The 27,809-nt window shown below is 38.4% G+C and overlaps 1 protein-coding gene across 5 annotated transcripts in view; it reads left to right on the top strand.

Annotated features, from left to right (window-relative positions):
* EPHA7 (EPH receptor A7) overlaps positions 1–27,809 on the top strand; it is a 152,741-nt gene that overhangs the window by 26,287 nt on the left and 98,645 nt on the right. For all 5 annotated transcript variants that reach the window (XM_010226694.2, XM_010226698.2, XM_010226693.2 and 2 more), the window contains exons 4-5: positions 23,717–23,872; positions 24,737–25,072. In XM_010226694.2, the coding sequence (XP_010224996.2) occupies positions 23,717–23,872; positions 24,737–25,072 (492 nt within the window). The remainder of the gene's footprint in view (positions 1–23,716; positions 23,873–24,736; positions 25,073–27,809) is intronic.

Raw genomic sequence — 27,809 nt, 5'->3', positions numbered from 1 at the left:
ATATGGGGGAAAAATATCTCAATTAAATGTATCACTCTTTTGGATAGTGATGACGCTGTGTATGTGGATGCTTTCTTTTTCTTTCTTCTATTTTTTTAATTTAAGTCGATAATATGATTTATTACACAAAGCCTCGAACTGTGTAAAGCACCTGCTCTGAGACTGAAGGCTGGGGATATACCCTGAAGAAGGGAGAAGAGAGTATGTTGATGAGCTTGTATAGAAACAGAGATTCAGCCTTTGGCAACATTTTGGGCAGAGACTGAACTTGAGGGTGGGTGGAGGTGGGGGTGGAGATTTCTGAACATGTCTCTGTCCTCTTTCCGTTTCCCTGCTGCTTTCCCTTTTTACTCCTTTGGCTCCCTGGATACCTTCGCTATTTCTCCAATTTGGGTCTTTTCCCTTCCTCTGTTGGCGGGGGTGGGATGCTGAGATGGACCTGGAGTATTGGGAATCTCTTGGTGAACATCAGCTTGAAAATTGCAGATGAGTTTGGCCTTCGTTTTCTAGCACTGAATTCTACCTTGTTGTAGAAGTAATATCTCACCATTGCAGACTTACAGTGCATATGAGTTTAGAACAAGGGTTTCCATCACTGCAGTAGACCCATCATTAGCGGTTGGTGTGCTTAATGCAGGGAAGTAGCATGCGAATGCTGTTCAAATGGCCGGTGTCCCTCCCGGTGTACAATGTGTGTCGGGAAGCTGCTGCCATCACTGATGGCACACGGAGAACAGCAGACATGTAATTACTGCTGAAGGGACATGAGAAGCAAAGGAGCCAGCCTGGCTTTGATAGTCCAGAAGTGCACACTGAGGTGTGTGCCTGATGATTAGCAAAAACATCCCTTTTTCTTGCAAACTGAGAGTATTTAATGCAGAAATCACTAAGGAGACCATAAGCATGGACTGCTGTTTCTCTCCCTTCTGATCATTTGCAGAGGCCCTTTTGGAGTGAAATCCTGCTAGTCTGTATGTGTGAAATGCCCTCAGTGGTCAGGCGAAAGAGGACGTTCAGCACATGAGGTCTGACTCTTACAGCTCCTTGCATGGAGCGCATCAGGGAGCATGAGACTCGCATTCCAGCGTCTGTGTAATTGGAGCCTCCCCCTGGACAACATTTAGGTTAAGAGCAAGGAAATATCCTTCTACACGGAGCAGCAGAAGGTTTCTGCTCAGGGCACACCTGTTTCTTCATGCTCAGGAGTGCAAGATAGAACAGGAACTGTTGGTGGAGAACAAGCATGTCAAGGGGAATCTAGGTTTAAAAGTGACTGAAACTAAACAGGAACAAGTCTTATTCTGTTTTCGTGGATATAATCAGGAACAACTGCATGTGGAGACTGCAGTGATCCTCAGCTTGCAAATCAGATGTTTAGCTATGAGTTACCATATCTGGTCTCTTTATTGCTGCTAAATGGGAAAAATTTATTGGATATGCAATAGCAATCTCATTATTCCAGAACCGCGTTCCACTGCATTTTCCACCTTGCATGCCATCTTTTTACTTCCACTTAACATAACACACTGTGCTCTCAGTAAACAACCCTAGAGGTTTACAGCCTTGCTGCTGCTGCTGTTTTATTTTATGTCATCTAACCTTTTTGGAATTATCAACTTGTGCCCTGCTGTATTAACAAAAATGTTCTATGCTGGCAATATTCCATCATTCACTAAATTCTTATGACACACTGGGAAGAAATAGGAAGGATATGCTGGGTACCTTTTAATTCTATGCTAAAATGAATAGTAGGACTTCTTCAGTAAAGATATGCTAGATAATAAAATAAATTTGAATTTGGCTCATTCTTCAAGTTATCCCTTTTCAACTCTTGCAGTTTTAACATGTCTATTTGCTCCTGTACAATACCAGCTCCTGCAGAGTTATTTCAGTTTTCTTTTTGTGATTTTTCCTTTTATAAACCGTCAAACTCTTCTTGCATCTGGCAAATGCTATGTAGTTAGGGGCACTAGGAGAAGGTAATAAGTGGTAAGGAACAATCAAAAAAGGAAAAGGGAAGTGGTCATGTTTCAAGTTCTTGAGTGCAAGTAAGAAGAGTTTGATATCCATTTTTGTAGAACTATTGGGCAGGAAATCTGATTTTTTTTGTTATGTGTTTCTCAGATGTGGACTACTTGTTTGGGGCTGTGTTAATACCCCAAATAGTCTGCCCACTCTTACAGAAGTCAGTAATGTATTCTGGACAGTACTGTTTTAAGACAGTGATAGTCTTTCTATTTTAGTTGCAAAGTTATCACCAATAGCACACTGCAGACCTGAAGGGGATCATTTGGATGAAGAAAAAACATTGTGTTTTGTTAATAAAAGAACAAACAATATTGTGTTTGTGCCCCTCATTGCTGCTGCATAGAAGCATCCCTTTTAAAGTCATTAAAAACTCATTGATATTTTTCTTACCAGAATGCACTAATAGCATTCAAGGCCATTAATATCTGGCTGTTGGGCATTTGCAATAGGTTGCAGTGCTCGGTCAGCACACATGCTACTGCTCTATGATAAGTGAGCAACATTAACATATCAGGCCAGAAAGAGATTAAACATATTCATAATGTCAGCTTGCTTACACGTCAGCTTTTTTTTTCTTCCTATGTTGCTGAAGTTGGGATGTAGCTGGTGATTAGTGCATCAGATGGGTGCAGTGATTTTTCGTTATTATTTTCAGTTTCATATAATGATAAACCGTGGTTTGACAAGTTCGCAAAATGAAGTGATAAGATACCCCTCTAGCATTATCAAGAGTCCTATGTTCCTGCTTGCTGTTTCAGTGAGCACCTAGAGTTAGTGTAACCACCCAGCACATTGCCAGAAGTTCGGAACAGAACCAAACTGTTTGTAATTCAGGAACAAATGATCTTCTGCCCGCGTGTAGAATCATGTCACTTAAATTGGTTCTCAAGAAGAGCAATTACTTTCTAAAATCATAAACTTTATATGGAAAACATATTTTTTTTTCCAAAATATGCCAACATATTTATGTTTTTATGCCCTTCACCCTCCAGTTTATTTACATGGAATAGGTTAAAACTAGTGACAAAACTTCTGCCAAATTTGTTTGTCAAATACTGCATAAGATCTGCATGTTCAACTATTCCTACTATTCCTGCCTTTTTTTTTTTCCTGGCTGAAGTTAAAAGGTGAAATTTTGGCTTTGCTGAAGTGAATGGGATGAATCTTAGTTAGCTTAATTGGAGTAGGAGCTGACCCAAAGTATTCGGCTTCTTATCCTGTGTTCATTCCCATGACAACTACTTGTGGTGCCACATGGCACAATTCTTTCAGATAAGACAGCAAAAGGGCCTGGATTTCTCAGCAAAATAGATTATGATTTATTCTGAGGATTTATCTCCTGTAACAAAGCAAAATGAAGAGTGAAAAATCTTGCTAAACAGATAGGTTTTTCATAACTTGTTATAAAACTCAGTCCTTTTTGTTTATTAGATAGCAGCCAAACTAAAATTAGCATTATCAATCTTTGATTGTGTGATTTTTAGCATAATTATACTGAATCTTTACACAGGCCTCTTTGCTGTACTGAATTTTGGTAGGAACAACGTACAGGGCACCAACCATAATACAATCAGCATTCATTTTTCGTTTTTCCTTCCAAAAGTGTTGCCTGCTGTCACAGGTGAAGTGAACTTCATCAGTCGTGACTTGAGTTCACATCTGTGCAGGAGGTTATCTCCTGCTAAGGGCGGATTTGTGAATGAAACCTTTGTCTTCGGCTTCCTTGTAATCCTGCGGCAGAGTTGAGCCTGTTAATCAGTTGGAATAATGTGCTGATTTTCTAAAGATGAAAAAGAATTTTAACCCCTTTCCTCTTTTTAAGTTCTCAGCGTTGCGCTTCCTTTAATTTCACAGTATTTGTCTGGTTTTAGCAGCTCTGATTTCAGTCTATCACCTTCCCTGGCTAAATGTAAAAAATGATATGCTCTTGTCCTTGAAGGAGAATATTCAAGAAATGCAACCCCAGTGAGAGTGCTGTTTTGTAACAGCAGGGATTCTTTTTTCCTGTCATTTTCTTAATTCGGTCTCTGTTTTAAATCTTTATCAGCACCTGTCCTTTTAAGGAAACAGATTAAAATGTCTGAGCCTAAATGGAGGATTGATTTGGTGTGAACGTACAGCTCCTGGGCTTTTGCAATACATGCGGTTGTGAACGCAAATACCACAGGCTTTAACGTTCTTTCTGGCTGCAAGATCAAACTGCTTTGCTTGCCTGCTTTTGCCCATGCCAATTTTAGTTCTCCTTGCACCGCATTGGGAATAAATTAAACATATATTTGAAAAGAAATTATACTGTGTTTTTTTTAGAAAAGTGAGAACGTGGAGGCGGTTGTATGAAAGCTGAAGCATTCAGTCGATGCTGAAGGGGGCTATCTGTTAGAAAACTATTGATATATACAAGAATAAATACTAAAGAGAGTTGATTTAGTAAAATGATAATATTCTGACACCTTACAGATTATATTGCTACAGCTAAAATATATTGATGACTGTCGGACTAGGTTAGAGATAAAAGCAGGAGACATGCATTTTGTCTGTTTGCTCTCATTTAATTTCATCATAGTGAGTCACATAGGCATCAAGATTTATATGCGTCTGATAAGTAGTTGGGATAGAGAGTGCTAATGATGGCTGTAGTGCTTTCTAGAATTCTATTTCTCCTGACTTTGGTTGACATTGTGACTCTAAATACTGCAGACTCTGTAAATTAGAAAGTGCCAGAGAGAGGAGGGGGGAACCCGCCTCAGAATTCAGACCGTATTCATCAATATTTAGTCATTCGTAGGTTGATTTTTTTTCTGTGTGGCTGGACAGGCAGAATGCATGGTGCTCCTGAGGGAAAATTTCTCAGATAGGAGTGTGCATTTATCAGAAGGGATTAAGGGGAAATAAGACATAAAACATTTTTTTTTTTTTAGTAAGTGTAAGGAACTTATAGCATTTATCTATCAATTCAAAGAAAAATCCTTTTCATCAGTGATCAGTGCAGAATGGGCAGAATTGGCTGAGTCTTATTGATTCATATGGGACTACTCTCTCCAGCACAATCTGTTTATGCTGATGGCCCTAGTACTGACACCACAGATGCTGGGAAAGCTGCTGTCTCTACTGACACTGTCGTTGACACCACTGCAAATTCTTAAAGGAAAGTTGCAATGACTCTTGTGTTGGAAGGGGTGAAAAAAAAAGAAGGAGCACAAAACAAAGCAGTCTTTTACAACTTGATGCTAGTGGGTCTCTCTTGACTTTTGAAAGTCTTGATTGTTGACACTGCAAGTTGAAGGTTTTCATCTCTTTAAATGACTGTGGTGCTGTTTAGCAGAAATGAGGAGAATTCATAATATTGCAAAATGTTTATACATCTCGTGCTAGCTTCTTTCACATGACTTAGGTGTCTGCGGCTACTGTACTGGTGGTCCTAGGAGGAGGTACTTCTCCAAGACACGAAAAACACAGAAGCAGCAGAACAGTGTTGCAGCCAGAAACACAAGCAACACATGGAAACAGAAGGCTGTAGGAAATTTCTGCATCTCTTAATAGCTATTCCAGAACAAGCATAGTACAGTAAGAAAAAAAAAAAAGAAAAAAAAAAAAGAAAAATCTTGTATTTTTTCAACCCTCTCACTCCCCTCTCCTAAAATCCACTGGAAAAAAAAAAGCAGGAATAAATTTAATGTTCTTGTCCGTTACATATACACTGCAGTGGACAGCAAGGCTCTTTTCTACTTATCATTTCAGGTTTGTTTTGGTGGAACTATAGAGAAGAGTCAGCTCATTTATTCTTTCAAACGATTAGAGAGTATTCTTTATCCTACTGATATTTTTTTTCCAGCATAAATTCTTCTAAAACTGCACTTTTTTTTTTTTTTTTTTTTGCTAGAGGCTCTTGCTGCTTGTTGAGCTAATGTCTACAGGATTCAACGAGATGAGTCAGCTGCTTCTGAGGTGCTACTCTCTATACTCTGAATAGGAATGGTTCCCTATTTGTTCCCATTGATTATTATTTAAACTGGGAAAACAAGAGAAATGAACTGGCTTATGACTACCAAGCTGTTAAACACTCATGCAAGGAATGAATTCAAAGTATAAATTTCAACCCAGCATCGTAGCCGGTGAGCAGTGCTACTTCTAATAATTTTATCTACTAATCAAAATGCTTAGCCTGGCTAAAATACCTAGTGTAGTTAGCAAAGCAGGAGAATGAAGTCTCAAAATAGAATAAAGTAAATCAGGTATGAGTTTGGTTCACCTCCATTTTTACTTCTGCATTGAAAAGAATGTAAATCAAAAAAGCAATTTATTCAGGCTAAGACTCTACCTCATCATGGCTAAAGTAAGTCAAAACAAAAGAGGACAGTGCACACCCTTCCACAGTGCTTTTTGAAATCTACTTCAATTTTTGTGATTATCATTGTGAAGAAAAGCAATACAAAAATGAGCTTTAGGTTTATAGACACTTGAATAAGTTTTTTTAAAAGAAAGGTCAGTATTTGGAGATCTGTTAACATTTAAATGTATGATCCTTTTGTCAGAAATAGCTGCAATGAAGTTTGAAAAGGAGGACCAGTCTTCTGTTTTTAGATACTTGTCATGACAAATATGACTTAAGCTCATTGTATATGTGTCGATGGCTTCTCATCTGCTTGAGCGAGGGCCTGTGGTGAAGACCAAGTGAAGAAATATGTTGCATTCTCTAATGAAAGAATAGTCATTTAAAATCATCAGAGAGGAGTTGGTAGTGCTAGGAAATCACCATGATGAAGACAAGACGGCAAGGTAGTAGAAAGCTTGTAGGATCCTATCTGAATTTTGGGAAGAACAGTAGATAGATTCTCTGATATAGAAAAGAGAAGATAGAAGAGATAGGATGAATTATCATGATGATAATCAGTTATTGTGCTTATCTTCTTTCAAGAAAAGGTACTTCATTACAGATTCTACTCAGGTTGTAGTTTTTTGAAAATGTAAAATAATTTTCTGTAGATAACTGGAGAATAAAGAAAATGTCTGCAGATGTAGTCGTTTTTTGATACAAAGAGAAAGTTAAGGAGATAATGCAGATGTATGAGCTGCCTAATGATCTGTTTATTTTTATCTTACATGGAAAATAGGTTTTTTTTTCCATCCCCTGAAGTGTTTGTATATGGATATATCCTTAACTAAGTATATTAAAAAAAAAAAAAAAAGAAAAAGAAAAAAACAGAATTAAGGTAACTGGTTGGAAATTTGAGTACTAGAAGCATTAGACATTTGTATGGCCTGCTTGACCTTCATGAGAACAGCAGTGCAATCAATCTTCTAAGTTTAACAAAACTGACATAAAACTTGAGCATGAGACGTAAATATTTCTGCATATGCAAGGAGCTGCATGCAAATGGGACTATATAGTTGTCGAATCCTTAGCTGAACAATGTAAATTGAGTTAGTACCAAAATTTATTCCCTTCCTCAAGTTTTGTGTTTTTGAATTTGATTCATCAGAAAACAACATAAACCTTATCATACTTTGTTTCATGATGTGTCTAAGATTTTTCTTTGTCCCCTATTCTCTTCTCATTTTCTTATCCACACATGACGCTTCACTTGCTTATGTTGGTGGGAGCTACTCATCTCTTGCAACTCATTGGTTCATTCTTACGCCTTTTTTTTTTCTTTCTCCTCCTATTCTTCTCTTTTCTCCTTTGGTATGTGTTTATTTTAAGCAGGGCAGAACACAAGAACTTTATATTTCTCTGAAAAGCGTTTAGGTCTGCCAATATGTTGAACAGTGTTACAAAGAGAAAAGGAAAGTTTATTTTCATATGTCAGTGAGCATAAATAAAAATGCTCAGAGCTTAAGTGCTGTCAGGAGCAATTTATACTAAGTTTTGGAACTATTAAGAACAGAGGGAGCATACTGATTTAACTGCAAAAGGAGTTCCTTGCTGGGAGCCTGATGGAAAACCATTGTGCATGCAGTGGTGATACCTACTTGGTATCACAGTAGGTATCAGTATTGCAAATGGGTACGATGAAGTTGGGCCAGGTGACAGTGATGCAGGGTATGTAGGTCTGTGTAGTCAAGTCCTCCTTCCGTGTTTCAGGAAGAATCCAGTGAGTTTTGATTACTTGTACCTTTTCTTATCTTTTTCTGGCCAGCATTTTTTTTGTTTATTAAAATTATAAGTGGTTATCAAATATGCTATAAGCTGCAGGTCAAATGCAGAGTTTGGGCCACCTATGGGCCTTGATGGACATGGACAGCCAAAGAGCAGAAAGAGATACAAAATTGTTTTATGAATTTAACAAGGGAGCAAATGGCTGGAAAAAAAAAAGGGGACTAGCACCCATTTCAGTGAAGAAAGTGGGATGTTAATTAGGGATTCCCAGATTCTAAAGAAGTGTCCATAGTTAATGCTTATTATAGCTTCCTAAATATGGTGGAAAAGAGCTCGATATATGCCTGTTGCATCTGCCATTTCAGCAATGTCATGTATTTTTTTCTCTATTCATTTAAAAATCATCTGTACTTGATAAAATCTTTTAATAACTTTCTTCGGGTCACTTGCAACAAAGAATGTTTACTTGTTCTTGGCTTCACCCAAACTACTTACTATTCCTACCATTAATTTTTGAAGATATAGTAGGCTGGTGAGAGTGTTAGATCACAGAATTAAAACATTAATATGATTGAGACATGAGCATGTGTACACACATGCACAAAAACATAACATTTTTTCTTTGGAATTAAGATTCTCCAGACATCTGCTCAGGAGTTATATGCTCTTTCAGACTATTATCTAGGATCCCATCAAGATGTTCTTTTTCAGATTGGACTAGGTAGCTGTTAGGCAGCTCAGAACTGACCCCTTAGTTTTCTCAGGCTCCTGTGAGAACTTAGAGGCTTGTTAGGCTCTCACACATAGACGCTTGTGTAGACTCTCACATATAGACACCATAGGTGGTGTATTCTTGGAAAAAACTCATGCTGAAGACTTAATGGCTGATGGTCAGCTAGGCTGTGGAGATCAAGGGATTAATTTTGGTTTACTATGCTTAAAGACAGTTGTGCTTTATTTTGCACTGGGGCAATTCTTGTTGAAATTTCCCCAGGCAACAGTCCTTTTTCTCCACTCTTTCTCCTTCATGGAGTTTTCTTGGCACTTTTTGAGATGCAACCCATATGAGATCAGTAGGTCTGTTAGATTATTGCACTTACTGCTGCCCTCTTGGCAAGGAGACGGGTTGAGATGTGGAAAGTGATAGTGTGTAAAAGAAATCAATGTAGTTAGAGGAATCAAAAAAAAAAAGGGGGGGAAGAAAGCCAAGAGTTGAGCCCTAACTCAGAATTGCATCTGTGCTTTGTTTTTCAATGTTCAGCCCCATTCCTTGACTCCTAGTGGATCTCACTCCACTCTGTGAATTTTGTTCCATTTTTGCTTCTATTATAGAATTAACTTTGATTAAAGTTTAATTACATTCATGTCTTTATCATTCCAAAAAAACCCCATTAATATTTAACCCAGAAAATTACAAGAATAAGGACGGTGCTACCAGAGGAACAGTCTGCTTTTGGGTACTGTAACAGAACTGAAGAGAAAAATGTATTAAAGCCCAGGGAGAAATCAGGAAATGCTTTCTATCTGAGGCTACACCTCCCGTCCCTTGGGCCTTCACCATGACTTTCATGCCTTCTTGAGATATATTTTATTTCTTCCTTGGCAGTCCATTCATTTGAGAATGAATGAATGATTTTTAAATATAGCTGCATAATTGAAAGCCTCAAACTCCGTTCTAAGTGGAAAACTGAATTCTGCCATGGGCTGTGAGGGCACTTCCCTAACATCAGAGTATTTATCCTGGGAGATGCATACATGCTATGTGAGGACAAACTTGGCCCCTGTTACTGAACTTAGTTTACATTTGATTTTGCTCAAATTCCTCTTTCCCCCCAGCTTTTTTTTTTTCCTTTCTTCTTCTGATTTCTTTATCCATGAGTAGAAAAATTTGTTTCTGTTGCCATTTTTCTCTCAGTATCTTTCTCTTTTTCAAAGAACTGTGCAAACTCCGGAGCACTAAGAAACTGATATCAATGAATTCTTCTTTCTAACAAGTTACACAAAGCTGTTTGAATATTTATGTGCACCCAAAAAAAATCATGAGAGATACAAATTGGTCACAGTCGGGTCTATGTATTTTTGTAGATAATGTATGCTCTAAGTTGTCAATCAGAATAAACTATTAAAACTTCTCCAAATTAATAATTCTTTTTTTTTCCTCATAATTATGTAATTATCAAGGAACATGGCACATGGGAGAGAAACTGTAGAGGAAGACAGTTAGTTATGAGGACTTAATGTCCACAATAAATGAATTTTTGCGAGTTTTATTTGAAGTAGCTCTAGTCTGGTCCAATGGTAGCAGAAGTTCCTTAGTTTTGCTGTTAGAACACATCTTGTTAATTCACTCTAGTTGAGATCCAGTTCATGTGCTCTGAAATTACTCTGTGATGTTAACCAAAGAGTGGTAGGTAGAGTTAACCAGGAAATCACTTCAAAAATTCACTTCAGGTCCAAACACAAACACTAATATGGAAGCACCCAAGTTATTTTAACATTCTTCCTATTCCTGTTCTGTTTTTAGCAGTTGAAAGTCCAACACATGCACACACACACAAACACACCAAACACAAAATAAACCCCAAACACAAATAAGAATTTTAAGCTTCCAAACCCATAAAAGATTTGTATGTGTTTTACATTTTCAATATTCTTAAAAAATATACCTCACAGCTTGCCAGATGCAACAGAGATTATGTATGTGTCTATACTGTAGTCTCTGCTGCAGCATAAATGTAGTTGTGTAGCCAGTGATACTGGTGTATAGCCATTGTAAAAATAGGTTTTTGAAACTCAGTTTTTACTTGGCCTCCTAGGCTTTTGAAAAGTGTGCTGAGTTCTTTCCCACAGTAACATTACCAAGTTCAGTGTTGGAATGGCAATGCCTACGCAAGCTACAGTTAGCGAAGGAATTGGAGTGAAGACGCGTACCATGTGTGCTTTCTTATAACAAGTAAAACACGTTTTAACATTCAGGATGTCACCTGGATCAACTCTGGTAGTTTGAGAAAGTACTTGGACAAATTTATAACAGAAAAATTTACCAAGGGATATTAAACAAAGAAACGGAGGTGGATGAGCACTCCCTTTTTTTTTTTTTTTTTTACACAGGTGATATAGGTGAACCTTAAATTGATCTTATTCACTAACTTTGTGTTTATTTCATGATTCAGGTCACCCACTGTCCTAGGCACCCATTTGTTTGGTGGATTTAAATCAAGCTCTTGGGACTAAATTTACTCAGATGATTAATGCCACTAAGTTCCTGGAAACAGGCAGAAAAATATGATTGTAAATAGTTCCAGGTCAACTGGGTGTTGTATGTGTACAGAGCTGTTCTTTAAGGGGGGTTAAAGAATTAAATGTATTAATACTGTACACTGAAATAGAGAGTGTGATAATCTTATTTGAAGATCTTGATTATTGCTGCAAAAGCAGCGCAGAAGTTCCTAGTGTCTACAGTGAAAAAAATAAATCTGTCGTGGGGTTAGATGAATATCCTCTTGTTTCCTATAACAAAAAGAAAGTTCATGGTTTCAGATTATGCCATGCTGGCTCTATAAAGCTTCTTCAGGTATCTGGCTCCTTTGTTTCGCAGTGGTGTTTAATCACTTGCAGAAAATGCTTGTTGTATCACATACTCTTCAACCATGCACATTATCCCTTAATTATATACGACTAAGCCCCTCTTGACTATACGACATGTTGTTTGTTCAGATGCACTTACAAATCCATTTTCTTATCAGTTCTTTGCTGAACATTTACACAACGGGGTACTGTTTAAATATGAAAATAAACCTTTTTTTTAAAAAAAAAAAAAAAAAAAAAAAGTTTGACCCACCCACCTGGCCTCCATCTGTGATTGTTCTGTTTCCACAATCTGTTGTCTGCTTTTCCTCAGCATGTTCTTTATCTTTTTGGATGGCTGGTATCTTTGAGCTGCTTTATTGCCCCTCCCTGTTTTCTCTGTGTACAGTAGAAACTGACGTTTCCAAATCATAAGGATCGGCCAAGAAGATTTGATGCACTCTCTGCATTAAGATACAGCTCTGCTTAGGGTATGCAATTAGTAAAGACAACTTCATTTCACAGTATCGCAGCTCCTGCTGCACTCTTTGGAATCAAAGCACTGTGAGAGTCTGGGAAGTTTTCTCATAAAAACTTGCAACAGATAAATCTGTCAGAGTTAACAATGTTTGTCTTACCATAGGCTTGCCAAAGCAAACAAAGAAAAAGTTTCTTTGCGTTTTGTTCCTATTCAGTTTCATATCACTGAATTGCCATAGTTATGCATTTCCTTTTTTATTTTTATTGTTCATTTAAGGGAAGGTGTATGTTTGTGATCTGTTAATGAACTACTACTCTGATCTTTAGATAAAGAGTTAATTCATTTTTATTTTGTAAGATTACCAGTCTGTATGCACTGCGGAAAGTTCTGTTGGTTTCAGTGAGTTTTAATTCCATAAAGGAATTAAAATATACTCCTGTTTCTTGACATTTCATGAAGTATTTCTGTTTCTCCCTGCTCCACATGTAACGGTGGAGAACAGTTCCTTATTTACGTAAATATACCTGTTTCAATAGCAGATTGATAGACATGAGCATTTTTCCCTCACCAAGTAGGACAATCAACATTACAGGTGGGAATATCTAACACTAGGATGTGTGCCCTGGGTTAGTTTTGGATTGTGTAGCAGAAGTGGAGCCTTTTGCCCTTGCGGGTCCTTAGAAGCTGGTCTTTTGTTTGGTTAGATTTGCCTACTGTATAATGATGGCCCTGAGGAATGTGTTAAAAAAACCCTGTGAAAAGATTTCTGCTGGATTGAGGCCTGGAATGATAATGGTAGGTCACTATCCAAAAGAAACAGAAATGTGTTATTAAGTTATTTTAATTTCATTGCAATTGGAAAGCTTATGGGCATGTCTGCTTCTTTATGAGGAAGCTCTCCAGATTTGTTTCTTGCCAGCCAATCATTAAGCACCATTACAGCTAAATGAAATTGCACATCTAGACCGAGCAGGATTGTGTCAAAGCTTCAGAAAACGCACAGCGAGAGCCCTGTCGCACCACTTCCTCTGCAGAGAACGTCTGTGAACCATATGCTCCAAGGCTCCATCAAAAGATCTCAGTAATTTAGTCTGTGACAAAAAGGATTGCAGATTATTCTGAGGTCTTCACAGGAAACTCTGCCATTATGTTTGTTGCTGGACAGTTGCAAAACAGGATTCTGGGGTATCCAGAGGGAGTCGGTGTGATGGGGAAATCCCTGGGCTAAAGCTGGAAGGAGCAAGCCTAGTACTGTTTTCTCCAGGGTAATGTAAGAAGCTGTGCAGTCTGTATTTCTACTATCTTTGTATTTTGCTAATACATTGATTAAGTGCTGCTGCTGAACGAAGTGATTCCACTGTCTCTTGGCCTCCTGCTCCTGTGCCACATCTTCACGACCATCTTAATGGCTGTAGCTTGAGGAACCGGGAAAGCTAACAGCAAGAAAGAGCAAAGCATTAATTTTACAGTAATATGTCTGAAGGTTTTGTAAATAAGGCTCTACTGATACAGGGATGATCACATCTGTGTGTCTTTATGTCCTGCAAAAGTTGGTTCCTACAGGAGAATCCTGGAATCAATACAGGGACATTGTACATTGTGTTTTGGACATCATAGCTCCTGAACCTTTGTGTAAATCCTAACTTTCTGATCATCCACACTTTTCGTGATGTTAGGTGAATTTCCTGGCATTCTGGGAAGGAAAACTTGGCCCAATATCCTTCACCAAAAATGTATTCGTTTCTGTTATGTTGGCCCTAATCTATTGCTGTCCCTTCCACACTTGACACATGGCTGGGATCAGGCAGATGCAATCTTTTCTAGAAAGTCCCTAAAGTGGCAAGTTAAATCTGCGGGCTCTGGAAGAGGCATCTGTTATCCCTGAGGGCAGTAGCAGCTCCCTCTCTCCCCCAGGCCACGGGCACTGGCAGTTAGAGGGCAAGTTGGAAACAGGGTCTCTGCATCTTGGAGGTCTTTTCCAACCATAATGATTCTATGGTTCATACCTAGTTCATTTTGGCTAGCAAGCCTTGCTGATGTGACTTCATGGTGGACCCAAACTTGCCTGTATTTTAGTTCTCTTTTGAAGATATTTTAGAAGAAGCTTCTAAAAAAAAATCACAAATCTTCCCTTTGCCAATTTGTGTTTCCTTCCCTAGAAGTTTTCAAGCTTTGCTTCCAGGAAAGAAGAAAGGGGCACCCACAGAGGCAGGTGAAGGGAAGTCTTTATGAATATTTGGAAGGCAATTGGCCCTGGATGCAAATGAGTATGATGAAACACACTCTGAATTCCTGGCCAGAGGGCTCTGACAGCCAAACCAGCAAGACTGTTACTGTTTGTTTGGTTAGATGAGATGAGTGCCTTTGCGGGCTTAATTCTTGTGTTAGGCTGTCATGTCAGGGGACAAGTCCACTCTTTAGAAAAGGTCATAGGCTCTGAGCTTTGCCACTGCGCTGCTCTATAGCAATATAGCTGCTTAGGGTGAGTTGAGTTGGTCTTTTACAGTGTTTAAATTGTGATAATGAGGTTAAAAATTTACGAAGCAACTGGTTGTCAAGAACTAAAAAGGAGGAGAAATAGCCTAATGACCAGTACTTTCAGATTCTGCTGTGCATTTCTCCCTCAAATATTTTAAATATTTTTTTTCATAAAATCCAAAGGCCTTTGTGAAATCAGAAGTTCAGACAAGATAGCCATTAGAATCCCATTGGCTTTGATATTCAAGTATATTTTTATGATGCGTTTTTATTTTTTCCAAATGAATGTATTAATTGTTGGACTTTACTGTATTTTGTGTAAGGAAAAAAAAAAGAACAGTATTATTTTAATTAACACTTACAGCTTTGGTTATGTATTTTGTTCTCTGTGGGAAATGAGAGAGAACATTCCTCAAACATGTTTGCAGTCAAAAAGCTTGAATGTGCATTAAACACCTTAAGAATTTGTCTCTATATAGACAGACAAAGTATGGCTGTGCAGATCTATATCTTTCCTTTGGTGGCTTTAGATTTGTGATTCTCAGTAAGGCCATGTTCCTCGTATATTCGGTGAAAGGAACGTGTCAAAATCTTTACAAAATATGAATCTGTTGAAAAACAATACATCATAGTCTTAATGCACAATCTCAATTTATCCAGTTATTTAATTCTGCTCAAGACTGCATTACTTCACATTTTAATGTAGTTTCTTATCTTCTTGTTCATAATCTTTAAGTTATAAGTAATTTTACTGTTACAGTATAAGTGAAACTGAGTATTCTTTGATTTGTAGGCTATGTTCTTCAGCCTGATTACTTTGTCCTTGCATAAATTAGCCAGCAAAACACTTCAGAGTATTGCTTTTGCCTATGATATTTATTTGCAATCAGCTAAGCTAAATAGCCAAGCATCTTGACATACCCAGTATTTTTTTAAATAAAACTGTAGAGAGCTAAAGGTTTAATTTCATTCAGTGGTTAAAAAAAAAAAAGATTAATATACTAATACATAACAAGCTTTCTATTTTTGGATATTTATTTGTGTGGTGAATGTCTCTCAAAAGACATTAGCAGGACTTTGGAAAACAAGGACATATTAGGCTTGGAAAGGGAATATAAGGTCTGAAAACTCCTGTTGGGCAACGGCAAGCATTCATTCAGATGATGGTATGCAGCCATGGGACAGCCTTATTTAGATATGTCATTCACGCTATAGCTGAGACACCATTAAGAGTCTTGAGTTTACTCTGGCTTAACTGTTCTACATAATTCCTTGGTTGAAACACGAATAACCTTCTGATGCTGTTGCAGTTTAAAAATCAAGCTAAAATAAACAACTTTTTCAGCTAGACATTTATCATTGCATGGTAGTTAGACAGATAAAATACTACAATCTGAGATCCTTATAAAACAATATATATTATGTGCCAGAGAAGGCATAACAGACGCCATCTCTCACTATAAAAGTAATTTACAGTTTCAGACATAGTCATGACTTAGACATATGCAAAATATTGGAAAAGGGGATCAGAGGTTATGAAGTCTCATTTTGTGGCTGGATTTTTTATGCCTGCTCTTCCACACTGAAATCCACATTTGGGAATTATTGTATAATGGCCTGCTATCAGTTTATCTAAACTTTTTCAGATTCGTGGGCTAAAACGTGCCCGTGGCTGAAGTTGTGATCTAATAGCCAAGTGTGTCATAAAAGAATAACACTCCCAAACTCTTTTCAAATTTTTATTTTTGATGCCGTGCGAGATTAAACAGTAATATTTCTAGTGTCTCCCATGCCAAATTGTCATATGTTTGTAGCAGGTTAATACAGAAGGGGGTTGACAAATCTTCCTATAATCTCTACCCCATGTTGTTTTCATCCTGCTTGTCTGCTGCTCATTTTCGTTGTGAAAAACCCTAATATATCAGTGACAGGAGGTCTGGATTTGTGGCTGACTGTTATAATTACTCCCACTGAGGCACTGTCAATAGGATTAAAATAAGAATTCTGGACCTGTCCATTGCAGATGAGGTCAGCAACACTAGCAGTGGGAGTACTGTTTCTGCAAGCTGTGCTTTCAGCCCTGAATTATGGAACCATAGACATTAATATGATGCAAATATTTGAAAGCACCAGTGGAGAAAACCAGCCTTTTTTTTTTCTGCATTAGCTAAAATACCCATCTGTAATAAATAATCTAACAGAATCCATCTATGTCCTGAGCATACATGTATGTATGCTAATTTCCAAATGTATCAGAGCTCCAGAGAGTTTCAATTATGGAACAATCCATTTTGCATTTTATAATTAATAAAGTCTTTGCAGCTGCATAACTTCATACAGGAAACATCTGCACAAACTTCTTGTGTACACATAATTTCTATGAAAAGGAGGTTAGCTGAATTGTCCTTAATGTTCAAGGCTTGGGAAAAGTAGAAAGATGGGGAGTTGATTGGGAAAATGCAAAACAAATCACAAGAATGGAAGTTTCTGTCCACATAAATATAAAACAAATTCTAGCGGTTGGCTGTAGGAAAAACACGATATATAGTGTCTCTTAATCATATAGGCAACTTGATTAAAATGTGCACGAAGAAGGAACCCAGGGGAAAACTTGAGCTCTGCCATCTTGTGAAGTCAGTCTAGCACAGCTCTCAGTGGGACCAGGGTGTTATCCTAAGGTCTTAAGTGATATGCTTCTGTTGAAACTCCATGATTTCTTTTTTTGATATTCTTTGATGCTGACATTTTAAAACTATCGGTTTTTAAACTTTAGTTTCATCTGCAGTGTGCCTAAAACTATGCCATATATGCCAGTAAAATTTACACTTGCTAGCAATCATGGCCAGGGATGAATAAACAGAATAAACAGACGAGCTCTCTTATTCGTGCAAGACAGTATGTCATCTTTATGTACTACCTTTTATAATAGTATCAAACACTAATTAGAGCAGTTACCTTCATGCTACTCCTTATGTTTCATTATTTTCATATAAATGGAAAATATAATCAAGAGATATGTTCAATGAAGTGTCTAACATGCTGAAACCCTTGCAAACCCTTTGAGTCTCAAGTAGATATGCTACCTGGAAGCCCTGCACTGCTTTTGCAAAGTCTCTCTTTTTTTTTTTTTTTTTTTTAAATGTTACTGTGGTGTCAAATAATTTTCATGATTAATATGTCACTAGCATAAAAGACTTGGCCCTTTCTCCTTTGGTTATATAAACATCAGCTTTTACACATGTCACTCATAGTCCCTACAATACTCTCATCCTCCCTCCCAGTCTGCGTACCCTAAATCTAGGAGAGGCAAAACGAATCTTCATAGTGTTTGCATTGCGAGGGTTACATAAAAATGAACAGTATTAACACTTTCTTTTTCCCCTTTTCTCAGTGCCCCAAGTGGGACTCCAGAATGCTGTTTGCTGCTCTCAACATCTGCCTTCATTCTCTCTTCCCGTGTTTCTCAGAAAATTCCTTTTTAGAAGTATGAGAATACAAATAAATGCGTGCCTCGATCTCTATCAGGCTGCAGAGGCATGTGCTGAGCTCACAGCAGAGAAACTGCTATTTTTTTCTACGTAAGCTGCAGTTGGCACCTCTAACTGCAGTAGCTTCTGCCTTAGTACTGCACAGATGGGGCAGCACAATTCCTAGTACCACGGGCTAACTTCTTGGTATAGGCTGGTGTCTATAAATAGTGGTATTTATATTTCCATTATTTGCAGTCTTTTCATGGCCCCTTAAATAATACCAAGCATATTGGCTCAAAATGTTTGTGACTGAACTGACTTTAATGGTGTTATGTTAAATGCATGTTTGAACGAGTCTCACGCACTGATGTCCCTCCACGTAGCATGTCTTCCTGTCACCATATGTCATCGTTAAGACTGAGTGCAATGGCCTGTAGGAGAGGAAGGCGACTTAGCCCAAGCCGAGAAGAATCACCAGTGTCATCCTCGCCGTGGTCTTCATCACATCTGAGCAGCACGAGTCCCTTTGCTTTATATGTAAACAAACCCAAGGTGCCCGTCAGCCCGAGGAGGTCACTGCTGCTCACTCCCTGGCAGCTGTGAGGGCAAGATATCAAGTAAAGAATTGTGGCTTTGCTGCACTATAACTTTTTCCATTTGTAATTTTTTTTTGATGCTGTAATACATCAGGGGAAGGATTAGCAACTAATTTATGCATCATTTGTAGGCTGCTTTAGGTTAGGCCGGTAGGTTTTATTCTGCTTGTTTATGCTCTCAGTAAAGTGCGACTGCAGCATTTAAAACCTCTTCCTGGAATGTATAAGACAGTCCAAATTTTAGAGCAGCTGTTGGAACCAAACAGAAGTTTCATCTGGGAAGAGCTGTTCTACTAAATTAGCAGCTGTGAGTGACACACTAAACTGAATAGAAGTAAATTTATTTTGTACTGGCTTTCTTTCCTGCCCCCACGCCCCACTTTTTCCCCCGCAGCCATTTAGTAGCAAAACTACTGGATCTTCACTTGCTTAAGTAAGATCAAATAGGCTCACATTTCATTCAGATCAGCAGCGGTGGGGATTATGGCAACGACATCAGAGCGCTGCCTTTCCACTTGCAGGGCTCGAGGGCTGCACCCTGCCTGGCAGAACAGCCTCCTGTGCCGGCAAAGGTGCCGCTGCGCCGCGCTCCTCTGCGCCGCTGCTCTGCAATAGCAAAGGAATGCGATCCGATGCAGCTGCAGCTACCTCAGATTTGCCATGAGGTACTTTTGCAAAGCAGTGCTTGTGTTTAGCACCTTTAGATGTGTGTTTATCGAGTTGCAGGCAATGTTTGGCTTTTTTTTTTTTCATGTTGCTCACAGGGCAAATGGCAGTGGGGATTTTATATCACCCACTGTGACCTTGCGACCTTAAAAGTATTACATCAAAATATGTGGATTCAAAGTAGATGATTAGAACAAAATCCTAAGTTCTATTTACTTATAATTTCAAAATAGACAATAACAATTCGATAAGGTGGAATAAAAGGAAAAACTAAGATTTTAGAATTTAGAAAAATTCTTTCCAACCTGGGGTCTCTAATAGACTGCTGGTAAATCACTATACCTTGATATGTGGTCCATACAACGTGCTATCTTGATAAAGTTTTCAGTTGCAAGGCTAATGATAATTTTTAAAAAAATTATCCAGCTTTTGAGCAATAGAAATATTCTTCTGCCAGGATGAAAGACCAATTTCTTGTGATAAATTTAAATTTATATATAAAAAAGAGGTAATAGTATTGTTATGTTCCTCAAATGTGTACTTTTAATTACGATGCATACTCCTTCAGTTTTTTCTTAAAAACTTTGCTGCTGGAATGCCCCTTATATTTAAGAGGTGTGTAAGTTGAAGAGATAGCTATTAAATGTCATTATATAAGCCTCTTATGGGAAAAAAAAATAATGGAATTGTAGCATGGTACAATGAGTGCCTGAACCTGCTGTCTCTGGTATGCCGTGTAGCAGAATAAATGGCTTTCAGTCATGTAAACTAGCAGCAGACATTCAAATCCTTTGAACTCTAATAAGAAATGCGCATTTACTTTAAATAATAAGTGACCAAGCATAAAAATGTCTTGATTAAGTCATCAGAAAAAAAAGGGGAAAAAAAAAAAAGAAAAGGGGTTTCTGTTTACGTTTTGTTATTTCTGTCTGAAATCTCTATTTTACTCTCCGCTTCTTAGCTTTGTAGTGTTCCCTGCTGAGAAGGACAGACTGGAAACACAGTAGGGATCTTTGCCTTTTAAGTTGCTCTTTGCTTTGCAGAGGGCTACATGCTGGAAGATCCAGTGTGTTTGTCCAGTGTTTTGCTCAGCATGAGGGGAACAGGACTATTTAAGAAAAGGCAGGAAACTATTATTTGGTAATTTTAGCTCCATTTCAATTGCAAGTACTGAAAGAGCAGTCAGAAGTTTAAATATATGTCTTAAGGTACATGCATACAAATCAGTTCAGCTTTTGTGCTTTTGGTCTTTGATCAGGAAATTCTGAAACAATTTTGAATGAAGGTGAAAAAGGCTAATTCTGAGTTAAGCTTGTCACACTGTGAATTCAATGGATCATGTTTATCCAGAGTGCTTTTCAAAAATTCTTTCTGTCTGTCTTTCTTAATAGCATGTATAACAACCACTGTGATGGAATCAAGCTAGCATGTTTTACAAGCAGAGCTAGATTTTCTGCTATTGCAAACTCATACCCCTTTGTCAAAGTCGAGATATATGTTTTGCATGCTAATTGTTTCTACCAGATAACTTAGCTTCCATCCAGTACATTTTCAGTGTTGCAACCTTTAAATGTTATGGTGATTTCTGTCCTTTAGGAATATTCTTCTTTATAAAGTTAACATATTGATACAGTGTTACACAGAAACAGATTTTTTTCTAGCATGTGGTAGTATAATCTAGTGTTGATTTACCTAGTTCAACAGCTTTTACTACTATAATCCAAAGTATTGCCACTGCTTTTTTTTTTCTCAGTTGCATAAAATTAATCAGATTAACAAGAGTTATGTGGCTGTAGCTATGCCATGAGTCCAGTTCAAAGGCTTTTGAAGTCCAAGGCACACTCTTCATTGATTTCAGTGAGATTCAGATAAAGCCCATTTTTTGTGCTCTTTCCTCACAGTGAGGACAGCTGAAATAGCTACTCTAAATATCAGTGGCTTTGAATAGTTTGCATTTCCATTCTGAGAAAACATACAAGCAAATATGAATATAACCAATGTAAATGTTCTTTCTATGAGTTTGGAATGACTGTTTAGAATCACAGAATCCTTACGGTTGGAAGGGACCTCTAGAGGTCATCTAGTCCAACCCCCCTGCACACGCAGGGTCACCTAAAACACGTGGCACAGGACTGTGTCCAGGTGGCTTTTGAAGATCTCCAGAGAAGGAGACTCCACAACCTCTCTGGGCAGCCTGTTCCAGTGCTCTGTCACCCTCGCTGTTAAGAATTTTTTCCTTAAGTTCCTGTGGAACTTTTGGTGCTTCAGTTTGTGGCCATTACCTCTAGTTCTGTTGGTGGCCACCACTGAAAAGAGGCCAGCACCATCCTCCTCACTGCCTCTCTTGAGGTACTTACAGACACTAATCAGATCCCCTCTCAACCTTCTCTTCTCCAGGCTGAACAGGCCCAGCTCCCTCAGCCTCTCCTCATAGGGCAGATGTTCCAGGCCCCTGATCATCCTTGTGGCCCTGCGCTGGACTCTCTCCAGCAGCTCCACATCCCTCTTGTACTGTGGGGCCCAGAACTGGACACAATACTCCAGATGCGGCCTCACCAGGGCTGAGTAGAGGGGCAGGATCACCTCCCTCAACCTGCTGGAGACGCTCTTCCTAATGCACACCAGGATCCCATTGGCCTTCTTGGCCACGAGGGCACACTGCTGCCTCATGATCAACTGGTCATCCACCATGATGACCAGGTCCCTCTCTGTAGAACTGCGCTCCAGAAGGTCGGTCCGCAGCCTGTACTGATGCCTGCGCTTATTCCTCCCCAGGTGCAGGACCTTGCACTTGGCCTTGTTGAATTTCATGAGGTTTTTCACCACCCAGTTGTCCAGTCTGTCCAGGTCCCTCTGGATGGCAACGCAGCCCTCTGGGCTATTGGCTACTCCTCCCAGTTTGGTATCATCAGCAAACTTGCTGAGGGAGCACTCTGTGCCTTCATCCAGGTCATTGATGAATAAATTGAACAGGACTGGACCAAGGACTGACCCCTGGGGGACCCCGCTAGCTACAGGCCTCCAACTAGACTCTGCACCGCTGATCACCACTCTCTGAGCTCTGCCATCCAGCCAGTTCCTAATCCACCTCAGTGTGCACTCATCTATCCCACACTTCAGAGCTAACCGTCTTTAATATTTTTCTGTTTAACTATCTTTAGTATTTTTCGATACCCAATATTAAACTTTATTCACAGTCCTTTCTCTGTACATACAAGTGATAACTTAAGAAAGTTAAATTGTCTGTGATGGTTGGAAAACAGAACTTTAAAAGTAGTGCTGCTGGGGAAAAAAAAAAAAAAACAACAACTCTTGTTTATTAGAAGTTTCTAGAGGACTTCTGTTTTTGATGTTAGGAGTGTTTAGAAGTTTTCCCATAACTTCAATGCTGAAATGGAGTGTTAATCATTTTATAGCTATAGCTTTAGTGGTGTGTGATCCCCATTTCCTACTTCCTAATCCCCTAAATTTGTCAGTTTGGCCATTCTTAAGCTACCTTTTATTAGGTTGCAGCCTTATTCTTGCAAAGATTATTATAAGTGTGTTTTATGGGTCTTTGCTTTGAGAACTGTGAGAGTAGCTGCTAAAAGTATTTTTAAACATTTTGGAAGAAAGCATTATTCTTGATTTCACAGATTCACAGCACATAAAATAAAGTATGTAACAATTCATATGCTTATTTCATATTGTCTTCTCTCTAATTGTTCCTTGAAAGGTTTAGTAAGATCATGTCATCCCAGCTGTCCTGCTTTGTGAGACTGGAGAAACCTATTGAGCAGCTCGTGCTGTCTGCCCTTCTGCCTCTTTCATTTCATTTTCTATCTGACAGTTGTTAATGCCTTCTTCTTTCCTGGACCAGAGTTCACTGATAGGCTACGTCTTTGATTCCTCAGAACGGGGAAGTGTAGCCAGCCTATGAACCATTAGTGCCAGGTCAGCTAATTTGGATACCAGGAGCACATCAGCGGTCTTGGAGCAGAGCTTCTCCAACCTGATTTCCCCTTGCTTAGAACTACTGCGGGTGTCTAGCAGTTGCACAGCATTACACTGTATTCTTCTTTGGTTAAAAAAAAAAAAAAAAGATGCCTGTTATGCTTCTGTGGCCTTCCATGTTAAAATATTCCGCTGCCAGCTGCTGAGGAATTTGTATCCTTGCATTTGGAAAATGTCACAAAATCATTAGTAGCATCAACTGAAGAAAAATAAATTGTGAGCATAACAACTTGCAGTTTAGATATTCACAGAAATGTAAACTTCATAGACAGAGACGGAAGAAAAAGCAGAATAGTTGTCCATGCAAATCTAAACCTCATTTTGTTTTATCCTCCCTTAGCTTGTGGCCGTGGGTTCTACAAATCATCCTCACAAGATCTGCAGTGCTCCCGCTGCCCTACTCATAGCTTTTCTGACAAGGAAGGATCTTCAAGATGCGACTGTGAAGATAGCTATTATAGAGCACCTTCTGATCCACCATATGTTGCATGCACAAGTAAGTTAGTCGTGAATTTAATAATAAAGGACATTGCTTAACCAACCAGGTGCAGCCATTTGTATCTAGTTGTCACTTGTAGTTGCTACTGGCCTTTCCTATAGTTGAAAAATATATTTACAACAGTAAATGAAATTGAAAGTCAGTGGGAGAAAAGATGTCAGTGAATATAGGATGCACATAAATATAATTCTCATGTTCTTTTGTTGTAAGCTCAGAAACCAGTACACACTGAGGAAGTGGATTACTAGTCGTAGTACATAGAATACAGGCATAGTTTTCCTGTGGCTTTATAATTGTTGCAGACCAAGCGTTCAATGCAATATAATACCAAAATGAGTAATATGAAAAACGAAAACTAACCTGTGAGGATACAAGCTTTGATTGAACTGTCAATTGGATCTGTCTTAGCATTTCAGCTGCAAATAAGCTAACCTACACAGATTGGTGGCTCCAATAATGGAAGTCTCCAAAATCCAAAACCAAATTCTTGTGTGAATCATATCGGGGCTGATAAAGAAAGACTAGAGGCATTTGTGCTACATATTTAAAAGAGAGGAAAACTATAAACAGCCACCTTTAAGGTACGGTAACTGATGCTTTTAATTGCATAGAAGAGAAACGACTGAAGTCAGTTGCAGTAAATATACAGCCAATTGTTATCCTGATGTCTTAGTGGAAAATAAATAGAACTCTTGCCAAGTGAGTTCAAGGAGGCTTTTATGTAGCTTGTAGTAAAAATAATGAAATGTTTATGTGAAGAAAAATGCTTCAGCTATTTTCTGTCTCAGTAATTAAAATGCTAGCTAAATGTGCCACACTGATTCTGTGTATTTACACTGAGCTTTTCTGTGTCTTACAAAGGACCTCCATCTGCACCACAGAACCTCATTTTCAATATCAACCAGACTACTGTGAGTTTGGAGTGGAGTCCTCCTGCTGACAATGGGGGAAGAAATGACGTGACCTACCGCATTTTGTGCAAGAGGTGCAGCTGGGAGCAGGGTGAATGTGTTCCCTGTGGGAGTAACATTGGATATATGCCCCAGCAAACTGGATTAGTCGATAACTATGTCACGGTCATGGACCTGCTGGCTCATGCTAACTACACGTTTGAAGTCGAAGCTGTAAATGGGGTTTCTGACTTGAGTCGTTCCCAGAGGCTCTTTGCAGCTGTCAGTATTACCACGGGTCAAGCAGGTAAGTTTTCAACACTTTGGCACTTAGAGAAATTTGGAACATGTAAACTGCAGACGCAGGGTAGTAGGAGCATGCTTGGGGTGTCTATCTCATTAATCTTTTCACCTTGCCAACTTGTTAATTTAAATTTATACTATTTCATGACAACCTGTCCTATTTCTTGGCCTCAGGATTGCTTTCAGAAAACACTCATGAAAGACCTATAGCTTTATTATTAAATAGATTTTCTTAAGTCTCTGCAGCAGTTTTTCTTCTGACATAATGGCAGGACCATTCCCTAGAAGTTGAAAAAAATATATGTGGTGATAGTCTTGTGCAAATGTTCCCTTTCTCGATATTTAAGCTGCGATGAGAGTCCTAGGTCACTGGAGGATGATTTGGATAGCTGACTCTTTTCCGTGTTCATATCTTCCCTCAGGATTATGTTTGTAATTTATTGTATATTTTCAGGTATTTGATTATGGGATTCAGTGAGAATGTGACAATTATATTTTTGTTTCTTATACTTACCATAATCTGACAGGTGAAATGTCAGGGAAAATAAAATCACCCTAGCATATCACCTCAGGGGGAAAAAGAGTTTCTAGTTGTCTGTATGCTGTATGAATTCCCTGATTTGGTATTCTGAAGTGGTAAGGTGCTTGTGGATAAAAATCATGTGCCTCTGAATCCACAGTAGTTCGCTTAGGGCTGTTAGCCTAAGAGAGGATACTAAAAACTAACTTTTTATAGGGTGAACAAGGAGTTTTAACCATACATTAATTACAAGAAATTTCCAAAGAAATGTCTTAGAGGAAAATGTGAAGTGAGTGGCTGATGCTTGATGTACCAACAGCTAAGCAATGCTTTAAAGGATATCTCCTATCTGAAGAACACTTTATTGATTGTGATCGAGATATCCTTTATAAATTCAGAAATAATTTTATGTGAAATACTCTACATTAATGCTCTGAACTGAAATCAAAAGCACTGTAGAGAGGCAATAAACAAATAGGGGAGACTAGCTATTCTGCAAAGTCACCTCAAAAAGAAAAAGACTATAAATTTTCTTTAAAGAAAGAAGACTCAAATAGCTGTTGAAGTTAGGCTATGCGAAGGTTATTTTACTTCCCTGTAGTGCTTTCCTGGATACCAAATACACATTCCTACTATTTTATAACTGTCCTCGTGACCGAAAGGATTGTTTGATCTCCATTCCTGCTCAGTTCTGGGAGTTTGCACTGAGATTACAAGCAAAGAGAACATACTCCGAAACTATTTTTGCTCCACGGACTGTACTATTTTGGCATCTTGTTTTTTCATCTTTACAGTACTTCTGTATAACTCTTCAAATGTCCAAAGGTGCTCTCTATAGATGGCAGTGTGGAAGTACTACATGCAGAAGAGATTTTTTTCTTTGCTTTTAGCTAATCAAGTCAGCTTTACTTTATGTGCTTTGACAATTTAGTGGCACACCAGGTAAATGAAGAGCCAGTGTAATTGAATGGTTAGTATCACACCTCAGGAAGATGAAAAAGGCTTACTCATAAATTGCATGTTACTTCCAAGATAATTCCTTGTAGCTAATTCTTTCATAGTCATAGATGTGTAGAGTTTCTTTCAGGCCGGATGACATAGTGTTGTTATCCTGTGGTACTCTCTCAGTAACACGAGCTAAATGGTTTTATGAGATGATTCTTTCATCAAACCCAGAGGTGTTAGTGGAGCTATAGCTTGCATGTATGTTAGAAAAGACAGCCATATTTCACTTAATGATTTCATGAGGTGGAAAAACCTGCCTAGATAGGACTGACACGTGCAGCTGGGAAGGCAGGACACCTGGCTCCATCCTTCCACGCTCTCCGGTTTGCTGTGGTATTGTGCACAGGCAAATGTTTCCCGGTGTCTGCGGAGTATGAACGTGTTCACTTTCCAAAGAAAGGCTCCTCATACACTTGAGGCTTTGCCCGATTAGCCCTTCTGAGTGTTAGGACTTAAGTACTTTACCTGGGCATCCAAAAGGTTATATGTGAGAAACAGGTTTTGAAAAATTCGGCTCAGTTTGCTGCAGTTTCCTGTGTTTGTAAAATGAAAGTAACAATTACCTCTCTTTATAGATCACTTCAAGTGTCTCTGATTAAAAATTTTATAAACATGCAGCATTTTTTGCTTGAATTACAAAATTCATGTTGAAGAAACTACAGCATTCAAGAGCAAATGCATTTACAAAAAGGAAAAGCCTATTTTACATTATTTTGAAACAGCATATTTTGGATTCTAATACTGATTTCTTTGGTTTCTCAAGGAGGAAAATATTTTAGGTGGAACAGATTGAGGACTATAATTGAACAGAAAGAGACTGGTTGCTCAAAGAAGACTGTTATGCTTCTGTGCTCCTATTTTATTTTAGCATGGAGAGAAGGAAAATGTTGAATTTATTTATAGCCAAGTAAACTAGGATTCATGCAGCTCTCATTTGTTACTATGTGACTGTTCTATACTTTTGGCAAAAATGGCTTTTTCTATGCTCATATGGCTTTTTATATGTGTAAATGTGTCTAACTAAATGTTATTATGCTAGCACAATAGGTGGCTCCATATAATTACTAGGTTCACCAGTTGCACAGAAGCTTGCAGTGAGAGTTTTCCTTTGTAGTTTTTGCTTAATTGAATTGATCCTTTGTGGTCATATTCACAAAATTCAAATCATTGTGTAATGATAACAGGAAATTATTGATGGAAAAATGGGAGTTAGAAA

Source organism: Tinamus guttatus, unplaced genomic scaffold (assembly GCF_059628265.1).
Source record: "Tinamus guttatus ecotype Peru unplaced genomic scaffold, ASM5962826v1 Tinamus_guttatus_pri_ptg000070l, whole genome shotgun sequence".
Taxonomy (NCBI): domain Eukaryota; kingdom Metazoa; phylum Chordata; class Aves; order Tinamiformes; family Tinamidae; genus Tinamus; species Tinamus guttatus.
This window is presented reverse-complemented; position numbering and strand designations above follow the sequence as displayed.